This window comes from Podarcis muralis, chromosome 2 (assembly GCF_964188315.1).
Source record: "Podarcis muralis chromosome 2, rPodMur119.hap1.1, whole genome shotgun sequence".
In the NCBI taxonomy this organism is placed as follows: domain Eukaryota; kingdom Metazoa; phylum Chordata; class Lepidosauria; order Squamata; family Lacertidae; genus Podarcis; species Podarcis muralis.
Window position 1 is genome coordinate 38,161,814 of NC_135656.1, and position 14,910 is coordinate 38,176,723.

The window sequence follows — 14,910 nt, forward strand, 5'->3', positions numbered from 1 at the left end:
GTAACGGCACTATGATTCTGTAGTCTCTTTTCACCTTGTTTTCCGTTGCATGCTTCTCCTTCTCCACTTTGGCCAATGTTAGTTCCAAGTCATCAATGTCTTTCTTCAGCTCTGAGCACTCATCTTCCAGTTTCCTCTTCTTGGCCGTCAACTCGGCATTCATCTCCTCCTCATCCTCCAGCCTTTCAGTCAACTCTTTTATCTTAGCTTCTAGCTGGATCTTACTTTTGATGAGTCCATCGCACCTTTCCTCAGCATCTGCTAAACTTTCACTTTCCTATAGAAAGAAAAAAAGAAGCCAGACATAATAATAATAATAATAATTAATAATAATAATGATAATGATAATAATATTTTTTATTTATACCCCGCCCTCCCCAGCCAAGGCCGGGCTCAAGGCGGCTAACAAGCAATAATAAGAACATGTTGAATGAATACAACTTAAAAACAAGATTAAAATACAACATTAAAATATTGAAACAATAATATGTGTATTTATTTTTTAATATAAAAATCAGGAGTGCTGCTGTGATTACTGCCACTGAATCCTCTGTCAAGCAGGACTAGATGGCAGTATGCTCTTTCCAGAAACTCATCTATGAGATCTAGATTGTCAAGTAACCAGGTTGAAGGTTATTGCTCTCAGCTTGCCCACTGAGTGTTCTCTCTACAATGGACGGTGGTAATCAGAAGTGCAACTAGGAGAATGCACTTTACTTACAGACTGAACTTGAAGCTGAAGGTCATTCTTCTCTTGCACCAGAGTCACCATTTTTTCCTCAAGCTCCTTTCGTTTTGCTTCTGACTTTGCAAGATCTTCCTTAGTTTTCTCAAATTCTTCTTTCATGTTGGCCATCTCTTTCTCTGATTCAGCACTCTTTAGCAAGGGCTTGATCTTGAAATATAACTTCATCCAGGGCCAGTGCTTGACGTTCATGAATGAACGGACATTGTACTGAATTACATAAATTGATTCTCTACAAATGTATGGAAAGAAAGGGACTTAAGCGGAAAGTGATTTCAGAGGCACATGTTTCAATACTAAATAAGCACTGATCTTTATCAGTAGTAATCTCCTAAAGCAGATTGATCAATTACAGGTAGAAGATATTCTTCATTATTTGTTATATTGGCCCTTATAAGTTGTCCTGAGGAGCCACTTTCGAAAACTTACTTGCTCAAGGAAGCAATTATCCCTCAATGGAGCAGGTTCAGTGGTTACTCCAGTGTGTTAGTGACTTATAAAGTGGCCTTTCTCATGCTGGTGGCAAGAAAGATTAGGAAAAAGGAATTGGACAACATAGTTGTGAACTGTAACAGGGATTCAGGGGCCTATATCTGTAGTCTCACTAGAAATTGATGACTCTGTTTTAGTCGATGCCTTGATTTATATTTTGTATCTGAAATTGTTTGTGTTCGTGTGCTTTGGCATGGGCCTTTGGCTAGCACAATAAACTTAAATTGGTAATTTCCAAATAAAATTCATTACATTGTAGCATAAAGGAGCAACAAGCTTTGCCAAAGCAAGGTTCAAATGCTGAAGATGAGAAAGTAACAGTGCCAGATTTTGCGTCAAAAATACATATCCTAGCTTTGCCAAAAGTTTAGGTGTGAGACAGGGAACTAAGTATGACACTGTATGGTCTTCATTCTGTACAGAAGACAATACATTTAATACTGACATATTCAGACATTAATGTGTGCAAACAAGTTTTAGTGAGCTGCTCTCTGGAGGTTCAGCAAGGAAATGGCTAGTTACCTTCTTGCATTCATCTTTTGGAATTCAAGCCTCATGAGGTAACCTCTGCACATGGCCTGTGTGTGGGTGATGAGGGCTACCAGTTTCTCATCTCTCATCTCTTCCAGCAACCCAAGGAGGCCAGCCTTGAAGAATACCTGTGATGTTTTGGTAAGTTTGAAACAAAAGTTATCACTAAACAAGCACATAGGGGAGAGGAAAGTGGTATGTGAAGTGGGTGATCCTTACCCCTTCTCTATCCTTTATTCTTGCTCTCAGCACTATTGTCATGTTAAAGGAAAAGGGTCTGGTATGTGTGTGGGAGGGGAGAGAAACAGAAAGAGACTTCTGTCCAAGACTTCTGGTTAGCTCAGGAAATTTCTTCAGGTTTTTCAGGGAAAATCCCAAGCCAGTGTCATGACACTCATCATTTTAGGAGGATGAGGCCACAGATTCAGAAGGATCAGCAGGCCTTGAACCAGCCTTGAACACCATCTCTGCCCTGGTACAAGAGGAACTTATATGGCTCACACATCTCCAGCCTGAGGAGGTCTTTTTACCCTTTAGGACTCCTGCCCTGAAGGCAGCTGAGCCATGTGGTCCCCCATGATGTTGGAAACAAAGCAGACTGTGCTTACTAGAGGCAGAGCCAGCCACCCAGACAGAGCTACAGGTCTGAACCTTGCCATGCTTATCTTATCTTGGTGAACCTGAACCTATGACTATGTCTGCCCTGTCCAGCTTACAACCATATCCTTCCAACCTTCTGTCTGGGACCAACAGTCAATCATAGGAGAGCTGAGGAGAGCTCATCCCTTTCTAATCACATTGCCATTGAATGGAGAAAGAAGCATAATATGCAGTGGCTGCTTTCCATGCTTTTGGAGATTACATTCACATGGGTAAAAATATCTTAAAGGGGAATTAAAAAGGTAAAGGAACCCCTGACCATTAGGTCCAGTCGTGACCAACTCTGGGGTTGCGGCACTCATCTCGCTTTATTGGCCGAGGGAGCCGGCGTACAGCTTCCGGGTCATATGGCCAGCATGTCTAAGCCGCTTCTGGCGAACCAGAGCAGCGCATGGAAATGTCATTTGCCTTCCCGCCGGAGCGGTACCTATTTATCTACTTGCACTTTGACATGCTTTCGAACTGCTAGGTTGGCAGGAGCAGGGACCGAGCAACGGAAGCTCACCCCGTCGTGGGGATTCGAACCGCCGACCTTTCGATCGGCAAGTCCTAGGCTCTGTGGTTTAACCCACAGCGCCACCCCGTCCCAAAGAGGAATTAGCCATGCATAAATAAATTAGGCAACCCAAATATACTACCTGTTCTTTTCTACCATTCTCTCATGCACTTCATCCATTTTTTATTTGCTGGAAACAACTGTCAAACTCCGTGCTTGTACTTACCTTAGTATGGCCAAATCTGTACTGATTATGATCCACATCAATGGAAGAGAGAAGCTTCTCAGAAGCCTTCTTGCTGTCAATAAACTGGCCTTCAGGAATTGCAGAGGCATTAAGAATTTTGTAGCTGTGGGAGGAAAGGTAGAAATGAACAGAGAAGTAGGAGAACTGAAGTCAGTAACACAATACACTAGGGCCTTAATGGGGAAACAGTATCCGAATATGGAGAACAGTAGAATAATATACATGGGAGCTCTTCACACACGCACACACATGGGGGTGACATCTACACTATCACTGGACAGTGCTGAACAGTGAATGAGCATTCCAAACACATGAATGGGCTCTTTTCTTCACAAATGGAACCCTTCCTCCCACTCAGGTGGCAGAGACCCAAGGAGTGTGATCATTCCCACCCTTTCAGTTAGTAGTAGTAGTAGTAGTAGTAGTAGTAGTAGTAGTAGTGATAACAATTTATTATTTATACCCCACCCATCTGGCTGGGTTTCCCCAGTCACTCTGGGCGGCTTCCAGCAAATATTAAAATACAATCATTCATCAAATATTAAAAACTTCCCTAAACAGGGCTGCAGATGGCTTCTAAAAGTCAGATAGTTGTTTATTTCTTTGATTATTTATACACACTTCCTGATACATGCAATGCACTACATGGAAGCAGTTCCCGTGTGTGTGTGTGTGTGTGTGTGTGTGTGTGTGTAGAGGATGTGTGACAAATCTATCATTATCAGATCCAATTCACATGGGGACTGAGTAGCATGTAAAAATATGAGTTGACTTAGTCACCACTGAAGCTCAGACACTTGTAAAGCAATCATAGTGCATCTGTACCATAGCTTTTCACAACTGATGAAATGCCAAATATATGAAAGTGCTATAATCCAGATGACCTGTAGTCAGGGAGGCTGGGAATTGTAGTCTCAAAACATCTGGAGCGCCGAGGTTGAGGAAGACTGTAATAGACCATGTGGCCATAAGACACCCAGAATCTAACTGAATATGTTACAGCCAATATGGTTATATCTTATACAAGTGAGAATCAGATACCCATTAGAGCACCACACCCTTCATTACATACATTTAATTGTTATTTATACAACCAAGAAAATAAAGTAAAACATTAATATCAGTTTGTTTCTACTCTATTTTCAGCAATATTTAGAGGGCCAAATAGTTCAGGAACAAAAATGAAACTATACAATCTCTCCTCTCAAGACTCCACAGTTATTGACTAAATTCTGGGTCTTTCTGACTAGGTGCTGAAACGGCCTACACAAAAGAATATATTTATGAAATACCAACTTCAGCAATTGCAAAAAGTAGCCTTTTTATATTGTTAGAGGAAAGTGTACCGTTGCTTAAAGTCAGCATAGATGATTCTGCTGGGGAAGCCTTTCCTACAGATCCGAATACCTTCCAATACCCCGTTACACCGCAGCTGGTGCATCACCAGGTGATGGTCCATTTCACCTTTAAAACCAAAGGAGAAAGGGGAAAAGAAGAAAGAATGTCAAACTTACAGGTAGAGTCATAATTTCATGAAATATGGGTCACCGGACACGGCTGGACAAATCGTAAGAACTTAACTAAAATATTGGGGAATATTGTTTATGTTTGCCACTATTTTTCTGTTTTTATACTGTAAACTGCCCTGTGATCCTCAGCTGAAGAGCGGTATAGAAATGTAATTAATAAAATAAAGGCCAGATTTATAATCTTGGCAGGAATCTACAGTTTAAACTTGGGAATTTGAAAGCTTTTTGATACTACTTAATAAACTTAGCTCTTAAGTGCCTTATATCAAAGTGGCACATTTGCTTGGGAGACTGATGTTTGGGGGGAAATGAACTCCTGAGCAAGGAGATCTTGTAGCCATTAAGAGGCATATAGTTTGCCTGATCATTAAATTATTCATAATAAAGTAATTTTACCAACTTCAGATAGGGGAATGATTCAACACAACGAGGCACAGTAACTCACCGGGCGTCTTAGTCTCATTAGGAATTAGACAGCGCACAAAGTGAGGATGAGTGCTTCTCAGATTGGTCATCAGCTTGTTTAAATTCTCCTGTATCAGAAGAAAAGAAATGGGTTCTAAATGCACACAGGTCTGTTTCCCATGTTAATCTATACTATAAAGGGGGAGCTGAAAGAAGTGCCACATACTCTGAATACAGCGGATACTGTCTGGAAAGAGCCACCCTTCTTCTTGGCACCTTTCTTGCTGCCACCGCTGTCACCTTTCAAACAAAACAGCAGCCATGTGAGATGCTATACTCTTAAATAGAATCCTCCCTGTCTCTTGAGATATTAAATAGCATACAAACACATATCCATTCAACTAGCTCTGTGATGGCTGGGAAAGAGTTGAAGTAGTATATACATTGGAAAAGAGCACCAGATCAAGGTAAGATAAAGGATACATGATTCAGAGTATAGTAAATGACTGCTAAGTCAGCAAGTTTCCTGTTTTTAGACACAATCCAGGAGAAGTAGTTGTATGTAAGAGTAACATGTGAAATTGTTGTTGTTGTTGTTGTTGTTGTTGTTGTTGTTGTTGTTGTTGTTTTGTTGTTGTTGTTGTTGTTGTTGTTGTTGTTGTTGTTATTTTATACCCTGCCTTTTTCCCTGATGGGCACAGAAATCCAAAGTAGTCTTTTCCCTTTTAGTTCAATTTAAAACTAAGTTTGGAAGAGAACTTTTGTTTTGGTTCTTTAGTGTCTTACCAGAACTGTAAGAATCAGTATCCCCAAAACTTGCTGAGTTTCTCTTCCCCTACATATTATTTATTATTATAATTTCTTGAATTTATATATCGCCCTATACCTGGAGGTCTCATCTGACCTTACAATTCCCTAGAATAGATGAGCAGGATGTCAGCCTGGGCTATGAATGGGAGCTACGTATGTGGCTTCTGTGTGGCTATGTGGACATATGGACCCAGGCGAAGCAATTCTTCTGATTCCTTATCAGAATGGCTGCATCAAGAGATTCAAACAGAGGTAAACAAGAAGCAAAAGATGTTAAACAGATCTATGCTTTTCAGAAATAGTGCTTACCTGCATCTGTACCAGCATAGTTGGAATAAAGGAAGGACAGCAATTTCAGTGATGATTTCTGATAGAGTCCTACAATTGTTTCATTCAGGGGGTCCTTGTTCTTGTCCAGCCACCCACTGATGTTGTAGTCCACAGTGCCAGCATAATGGACCAGGGAGAAGTGGGCCTCAGCCTTGCCTTTGACAGGCTTGGGTTTCTGGAAGTTGTTGCTTTTGCCAAGATGCTGGTCATAGAGCTTGTTCTTGAAAGATGTGTCTGTTGCCTTGGGGAACATGCACTCTTCTTCTAGGATGGAGAAAATGCCCATCGGCTGGAGGGAACAAGAAGAGCAGGTGTAGAGAAACAGACACTGTTCAGTGGAGTGTACAATGCATCACTGTTCTGCATCACAAGTACTCTTCTGGAGCATTGCTATTGTCTCTGTAAAGTTAATAACTACACATTGACATTAAATGACACAAGGCATTATTATTTTTTACTGATTCAAAACCAACAGTTTCTGTTGGAAATCAGTAAATATGAGAGGCGGATGGAGTCATGTGTGATGCAACAGATACATAGTTGGGTTCAAATGCTTGCTACTATAATTCAATCTAACCTACGCAGCAGGACCACTGGGAGTGCAAAATGTGACACGTTTGTAAACTGCCTCGAGAAACCTGTTGGAGAGATAGGTTAAACTGAATACATTAAACCAAAGGCACCCTCCAATCGATACCACTTTCATGATCATCATTATGATCATGATCATCATCAGAGCTTTCCAAGAAATGAGCTAAGCCTAGCCCCTGCTCAACTTATTTAATATCCTGGGCCCAGTTAGCTATACTGAATCTTCTCCCTGTGTTCCATTGCAACTTGTTTGTGTCCCTGTATCAGCTTCCTCTCTCTGCAAATTCCTTGTCTATTCATCAGGCCACGCAGGTGTGCGGTATACAGGTGCGCCTCATCTTCATGCTCTTCCATGATCTACTACTTGTCTAGGCCCTGCAACGTTCTTCTCAGATCCTCACCTGTCCCATTTGCCTTGCTTTCTATTGACTCTGCCATTCCCATCTCATCATTTTTGATGGCATGGTTCCCCCACTCACCTTGTTTAGTATAGGATAAAAACACCACAAAGGAACAACTGTTTAAGTATTAAGTCAGAATTATAGGTTGAACTGCTCAGGTACAGAAATTCATTTAATTGCACGTCTTTTGCAAAGAAATGCTGAGAGTTAAAACAGGAAGCATCTCTTACCTTCTCAATGAGTTCAATGCAGGCAGCCAGGTCCATTCCAAAGTCAATGAACTCCCAATCGATTCCTTCTTTCTTGTACTCCTCTTGCTCCAGCACAAACATGTGATGGTTGAAAAACTGTTGCAGTTTCTCATTGGTGAAGTTGATGCACAGCTGCTCCAGGCTGTTGTACTTTACGAGCAAAGTAATAGTTTTTGTATTTTTAAATTAGCATGGACATTTTGAAAGGTTTTTTTATTTTGTTGTGTAGGATTAATGTTCACTTACATCGAAGATCTCAAAGCCAGCAATGTCCAGCACCCCTATGAAATGCTGCCTTTGCTGTTTGGTGTCCAGCTGCTGGTTAATGCGTGTCACCATCCACAGGAACATCTTCTCGTAGACAGATTTTGCGAGTGCACCCACAGAATTGTACACCTATCCCAATGAGAAGCAAGTGAAGAATTTCTATTAAAAAAAGAGCTGTACTTGCTGCCAATCAATTTTCATGTGCTGTTCTTGTCCTTAGAAGCCATAAATGGCTTGAATGTCAGGAAATCTTTCCTATATGACTACTCCCTGAGTGCTCTGCTCATCAGGCAAGATCATGCTCCCACCACTAGCATTGTTTGATATGAGGTTGGCTGGCACAAAGGACAGCACATTCTCCATTGTAATGTTCTCACTGTAAAATTCCCCTGTACAAATGTTTGGAAGAACCACTCAATTTTGCCTTTCAGCTGTTAAGAAGCTTGAGGCTAGTTTGTTCTGGAGACATTTTCATTTTTCTTTTCAGATTTCACTGTGGGTCTGTAGGAATCTGCTCCTGTTTTGGACATGAATTGTTATTTATCATAGTGCTTTATAATTGTTCTGTTTTTTCCAAATATATTCTTTCAAGTTTATTAAGGTTTGATATATTGTTACATTCCCCGAGGGTCCTACTGAGGCCTGCGGTGTGCCTACAATCAATTTAATGCATACATTTACATATATAAAATCCTTCAGGACAAAACTGTTAGTTTAAAAGCAAATATCACAATGAAAATGTACCTGCTGAACATTTTGTCCTTTAGTCACATATTCATTTCCAACTTTCACTCGTGGGTAGCACAAACCTTTAAGCAAATCTGCAGAGTTTAGGCCCATTAAGTAGCCTGCTTTGTCAGCCACTAGATATAAGTAAATGAAAACAAAAACAAATATTAACTCTATACAGTCCACCATCAGCTCTGGAGTCATCAACAGCATTCAGAAACCCACAAAAAAGCCGTCCAGTTGTCTGTAGAGATGGTGACTTTATATAATACCCATATAGGATGCAATTTGCTTTAATATTTTCATCCAGTCATTGTACATTTTTGTTAAAAGTGTGGAGCGGAACTTTGGGAATGTGCTTTTACATACAATCTGGTCATCAGAAAAAGCTGGCCACCATGGTATAAGGGGTAATCTCCTGGCAGACCTAGACTGAACCTTGTAGTATATAAAGGTAACTGACAATCTACATAGAAATACGATAAAAAATAGAAGAAAAAAGTAACTGTGCGGTAAAAGTGTATTTAACAGATAACGTACAATGAGAATGTTTGGAAGTCTTTTTTAAAACCTCAACTACTTTTTCTTCTTCCTTATTTTTAATTTTTCTTTTCTTTTCTCTTTCTTTCTTTCTTCTTTCTTTCTTTCTTTCTTTCCATAAATGGTAGTGTCATGTGTATTGTGAGGTGTAAAAAGTATCTTTGCTTCAGTTGCCATCATTTTCTTTTTTGTTACAAACAAAAACAGAGAGTGTTGTATAAATGTATATTTTTTAAAAATAATAAAGATTGAATTGGGAATTGTAAAAAAAAAAGAAAGGAAAAGGAAAAGCTGGCCACAGAACAGCCAACACATATAATGCAGACTTGAGGACAATGTACCATATAACATTTACCTTCAGTACCATCTGGCTCTGCTTGCTCCTCCCGCTGCTTCTGCTTGAATTTCAAGTTCCCATAATGCATCACTGCCCCCGTCAGCTTATAGATTCCAACCCTCTCTTCAGCAGTGAAGCCCAGGATGTCAATGGCACTCTGAAGAGAGTAACAAGAAAAATATACAGAGGCTAAGTTTGTGGAAGTCTCCAACGGTAGAAAGCATTTGAAAGCAAAAATAAAAAATGAAGAGCACTTAATTCATACAAAGGAGACAGAAACACTCCTACCTGTCAATAACGATTCACAATGCTATAGTGGATTAGTGGGTTCTGCAAGTGGAAAAGTTAAAGGCCACCCACACATCTAAGTAAGTGCTGTTTTTTTCAGGGAAGAAATATTTCATGTCATTTCCTATAAGATACCATCACTTACCCAAATTGTCAAAGCTGACCTGAAATAATGGATACCCTTTATTCCAGTTTTCCATAGAATAGAGATCCCACCATTATCCTTCTTGCCCTATGCAATGTGTGAAACCTTGATCTGCCATTCCTAGTTTTTTGTCTTGCATAATAGCTTTCTGAGATTTACAGGAGTGTCTATCTACAAGCAGTGTTACTAACAACAACAAGGTTATTTTTGTCTATGTGCTTCCATCCCCTCTAATGTATTTTCAAGAAACCTACTGTTCAGATTAAACTCAATTTTTTTTTTAATTTATTTTTTTTACAGGGTGAATGAAGGAAATGAAGGTGAACTCTTATGAATTCTGTTCTCTAGCAGCAATGACCATCCTGTACCACTTGGGGATGCAAAAGCCCTCTGTAATTTTACAGACTCCTATATCCCAACCATTATCTTCTGTAATTGATTAAACAGTGATGCAGTTTGTGTTAGGATGCAGGTAACTAACTATCCAATTACAATCTCTTATGCATAGAAAAATAACCAGGGACTCATAAAAAAGCTTTAATATTCTGATCTCAACTGCAGTTATTGGTAGCGACTGAGATATTTTGACTGTATGCTCACAGAATATTTTGGAAGATCTTGCCCTTGTCACAAAAGTTGCTCAGACTGACAAAGGAAACTTATAGGACACTGTAAGACTGCCCACTGTTGTGTCACAGAAGCCACAGTTTGCTCTGCCTAAGATGTGATCAGCAGCACTGTCAGTAGCTCTGATAAACCAAATCAATAATTATTTTTGCTGCGTATCTTCAGAAATGTCTTAATTTGTGTAATAAATTCTTGCCGAGAAATGTAAAGCTTATCTACGACAAATTTAAAACACTTTCATAGACTGCTCTGGTATTTATCTTTCTGGGTACTTCATGTTTCTGGAAAACTGGGCAAATAATGAATTTGTAACTCGTTTTGTCCCAGTGGAAACTGTCAATAAGTGTTCATAACCACACAGAACCAGATTTCACATAGCACTGCTTCAATACATCTGCTAAGTTAGACTGCTGGGCAAATGCAATCACTCTGTATCAGGAACCTTTCTTTGGGGAAAGATATTTGGATCCCCCTCATCAACTGAGAAACAAATGTGCATTTAGGGCACTATAAAATGATCATTTTGAAACACCCTCAGGGAGACTTACATCTGTTGCTAATAGCTCTTCTGCATCATCTATGCTGGCCACAGTGAGTTCCCCCTGACTCACAAATGGGAAATCATAGGGATTAGTGGAAATGAGCATAAGGTCTGCGAGAGAGAGAGAGAGAGAGAGAGAGAGAGAGAGAGAGAGAGAGAGAGAAACTATGTTGGTTTCCTTTTGAATAGCTTGAATAAAGGCAATAAAATGGATTTCCATGTTGCTTCCTCTTACCAATCAACTCTGGTTTCTTATTTGACATTATCTGGTAAAATATGTGGTAGCTCCTCTCAGCAGAGAGCTGAAATGTCACTCTAGATTTCTCCAGAAGATCTGTGAGAATTTGAATATAAAAACAAATAAGCAAAGTCCAAGGTGTTCTTTGTAATACTGTGCTTAATTTATCAAATAGAAATGGGGCAGCCACTCACAGGTTTCAATGTCTGCAGATGCCAGCTTTCCTGTGGTCCCAAAATGAATTCTGATAAATTTACCCTGGTGAATTGAACATTGGTATAAGTCTTCTCTTGCAAATTTGGTAGGAAGTGAACACATGTTTAATTTATAACATGCAGATTTTCTTCACAATTCAGCAAATCATAAACAAACAAACCAACAAACAAAGGTCAGAACTTACAAAACGCGAAGAGTTGTCATTTCTCACAGTCTTGGCATTGCCAAAGGCTTCCAGTAGAGGGTTAGCCTGGATGATTTGATCCTCCAGGGTCCCCTAATTATAACATGATAAATTCCTGTGAAATTGTGCTCTGAAAGCATTGAAGAGCACAGATCATTATGGCAGCTTTAAGCATTCTGTTAAACTAAACTAAACTTTAAAATGACAGCCCTGTTTAGGGAAGTTGTTAATGTTTAATGCTATATGTTTTTTATTCAGTTGGAAGCCACCCAGAGTGGCTGGGGGAAACCCAGCCAGGTGGGCAGGGTATAAATAATAAATTATTATTATTATATTATATAAAATGAGCACAGATCATTATGGCAGCTTTAAGCATTCTGTTAAACTACACAAAACTTTAAAATGACATATCCCTTCAAGAGAAGGGATGCAGTAGGGGTGGATCAAAGAAAAGGTTAATGTAAGTCGCTTACTTTTCTCTCTGTGTGTCTTCAGCTAATTTTGATTTTTACATCTGCTAAAGTTAGGGTGCATTGCTGATATTTCCAGAATAACAACAGTATGAAATAGCCATTGAAAACTTTATCGGTATCACAAACCTTCATTTTACCCGGTTGAGGTTCCTTCTTCTTGTCCCCAGCAACTGCAATTGTTGCAAAGTACTGGATGACACGCTTGGTGTTCACAGTTTTTCCTGCACCGGATTCTCCACTGTTGGAACAAAGGAGTCCAAACTAATTATCTTAGTCTTTCTTTCTTATTGTGGTGATTATACGCCCCCCTCCTTTTTTCCGCCTTGGCTTGTTTGCCAGTAATTAAATACTTCTGTTTCCATATTCAATTTTGTTTTGTAAACAACTTGAAGTGTGGAAACAACCAATGACTGTATTATCCGCTCCTAAAACATTAGCTATTCTGGGAAAAAAAATACTCACGTGATCAGGACTGACTGGTTTTCGCGATCTGAAAGGTAAAAAGGAGATACCAGTCAGTTCTGTTTCCAGTCAAACTCTATAAGGGCTGATCTGAGGTTTCTGCTTAGGAAGAGTCAGATCTAGGGTTCATTACTGCTTATACTGACTAGCAGTGGTTCTCAGCATTTCAGATAGGGAACTTTTGCAGCCCCAAGTGGAGATGCTAAGGACATTGACCATTTGCTTGCAAAACTTGTACCCTGCCACTGAACTACAGTCCGTCTCCTTCTTACAGTTTAGTCAGCTGAAAACATGCTATGGATAAACTGTGCTATGTTTATGTAAGAGGATCACTTCAGAATGGCATCTTGTTACCCTCTTCCAATTTCTTATAGCAGAGAGTGTTTCAGGTATGGGGATGCTGGAAGGTGAGGAGTGGAGTGTCAGAAACCGGGCGTTAGAGGACATGGGATAGAAACATGAACCTTGTCACCTCCTCTCCCATGTGCCATATCAAATAATTTCTTCAACTTGACTGCTTTGGGAAAGTTGGCAGGAACTGGAGAAAACAAGACCTTTCCCAGCCAATGAGCTTATAGCACTAGCTTTCCACCCAAGATCCTACTTCAAATAACTAGATAAATGTCTTAAAGCACCTCTCTCAAAAAGTACCTGTGATGGTTAGGTAAACCCTCTTATCTGACTTCTGATATTATGCCAAAGAAGCAATTTGCATAGGAGGGATTGTGAAGGAATGCGAATCACTTCTCTTGCTCCTTTTGAAATGCTTGAAGCTCAGTCCTCTTGTAAGGGTGGGGCAGCTTCATCCAACCAGCATCTCTCCTTCACTCTCAACTATCAATCTCCATCTCCTCAGACAGAATTTTACCTGTTTAGCCTCACCTCTAAAAGGAAGGTGAAACAAATGGAATTTGGGCTGAGGAGATGGACACTGATAGTTGGAAGAGATGCTGACAAATGGGTCCTACTGCTCATGCCAAGAAGACTACATGGATGTATAGCCCTCCAAAATGAGGGCTGTGGTGCATGTAATTTGTTAAACTTCTTTGCCTCAAATATTTCTGTAATGTGTAGGTTTGAACCTTGCACTCTAGTTGCACACTAACTTCTGAGTACTCACCAGTTAACATAAACTGATAGGCATTGTCAGAGATAGAGAAGATATGAGGAGGCGCCTCTTGCCGTTTTTTGCCCCTGTAACCAGACACTACTTCTGGGTTATATACCGGCAGCCACTTGTAAGGGTTGACAGTGACACAGAAGAGACCTGAGTAGGTCTGAAGAAAAAAGAGACAATGCATATCATGGTACGTAGTTGATGGATTGGAAAAAAACCCAAACTAGGCTTCAGATTCAGTTTCAACTTACATAGATCATCCAAGAAGCATAACGCTCTTTGAGGTTATACAAGACAGCAGGCTCGTGGAGATGGGTCATCATAACCATGTCCTCAATTTTATCAAATTTGGGAGGATTCATGGCAAAAACCTGATCTTCCTTAACTGTCACAGTCTGGGAGGGAAAGGGTTATAGAGAAGATGAACAAATATGGGAGAGGTAAGTATTTTGAAAGTAGGCCATTATTTTCAACTAGAGGTCTCTGGGATTGTGTTACCTTGATCCTAATATTTATAAATTTCCAGTAGGGACCCCACATTTTAATGTTTAGTGCTGAACATTTTGGTGGCTGAAAGATATTTTTGAGGGAGTGCTAAATGAGCTCCAACTTAGGTTGATTTCATAAAAATAATATTAAAATGGTTCCTGAAGCAGCAGAGACATGACCCAACAACAAATACTGTCCTGAATTTAAAAGCTTACTTGAAAACCACTAGAATGGAGGGAGGGTTGAAAAGATTCACAAAACTCCTTATCTTTCATCTCAGCACAATTAATGTTAAACATCTCTTTTGAGTTTTGTGTGTGTTGTGGCGCTATACATGTTGGCATATAATACTAAGACTTAGCATATTTGCTTCATAATTCCCAAGCGTTTATGGTTAGATAGTGCCAATATTTTAATGGTTGACTACTCCCAGTCTCCAGACCACTTTCTGGAAAAACAAAGTGGTACCCTAGACTGTAGAAGCTGGCCAACCTTCAACTAGGTAACCAAGAACCATTCAGTGAAACAGGTAGGTTAAATTCCTACTTACACGGTCATCTTGCTCAATTTTGACAGTGATTTTCCCCGGCTCTCTACTCAGTATAGTGCCTTTGATGTACATTTCTTTGTCATCTGTCACAAAGCAGGCTGCTTTAGCATCAAATGGACGATTCTGAGCCTCAATTCTCTCCTTCTCCGGTTTCCGGAGAAAAGGAGCCGCCTCTCCAAATACAGCCATTTCAGAGTCTGAGGTCATGATTATAGATTG

The 14,910-nt window shown here is 39.9% G+C and overlaps 1 protein-coding gene across 1 annotated transcript in view; it reads right to left on the reverse strand.

Annotated features, from left to right (window-relative positions):
• LOC114590697 (myosin-4-like) overlaps positions 1–14,910 on the reverse strand; it is a 34,172-nt gene extending 19,262 nt beyond the window's left edge. The window contains exons 1-21 of the mRNA XM_028717084.2: positions 14,692–14,910; positions 13,904–14,047; positions 13,656–13,812; positions 12,536–12,563; positions 12,200–12,311; positions 11,601–11,693; positions 11,395–11,458; positions 11,198–11,296; positions 10,970–11,073; positions 9,380–9,518; positions 8,500–8,618; positions 7,735–7,884; positions 7,468–7,638; positions 6,225–6,534; positions 5,332–5,405; positions 5,146–5,233; positions 4,518–4,635; positions 3,151–3,274; positions 1,760–1,896; positions 722–977; positions 35–277 (exon numbers count right to left, since the gene is read on the reverse strand). Coding sequence (XP_028572917.2) covers positions 35–277; positions 722–977; positions 1,760–1,896; positions 3,151–3,274; positions 4,518–4,635; positions 5,146–5,233; positions 5,332–5,405; positions 6,225–6,534; positions 7,468–7,638; positions 7,735–7,884; positions 8,500–8,618; positions 9,380–9,518; positions 10,970–11,073; positions 11,198–11,296; positions 11,395–11,458; positions 11,601–11,693; positions 12,200–12,311; positions 12,536–12,563; positions 13,656–13,812; positions 13,904–14,047; positions 14,692–14,898 — 2,937 coding nt within the window. The 5' untranslated portion in view covers positions 14,899–14,910. The remainder of the gene's footprint in view (positions 1–34; positions 278–721; positions 978–1,759; positions 1,897–3,150; positions 3,275–4,517; positions 4,636–5,145; positions 5,234–5,331; positions 5,406–6,224; positions 6,535–7,467; positions 7,639–7,734; positions 7,885–8,499; positions 8,619–9,379; positions 9,519–10,969; positions 11,074–11,197; positions 11,297–11,394; positions 11,459–11,600; positions 11,694–12,199; positions 12,312–12,535; positions 12,564–13,655; positions 13,813–13,903; positions 14,048–14,691) is intronic.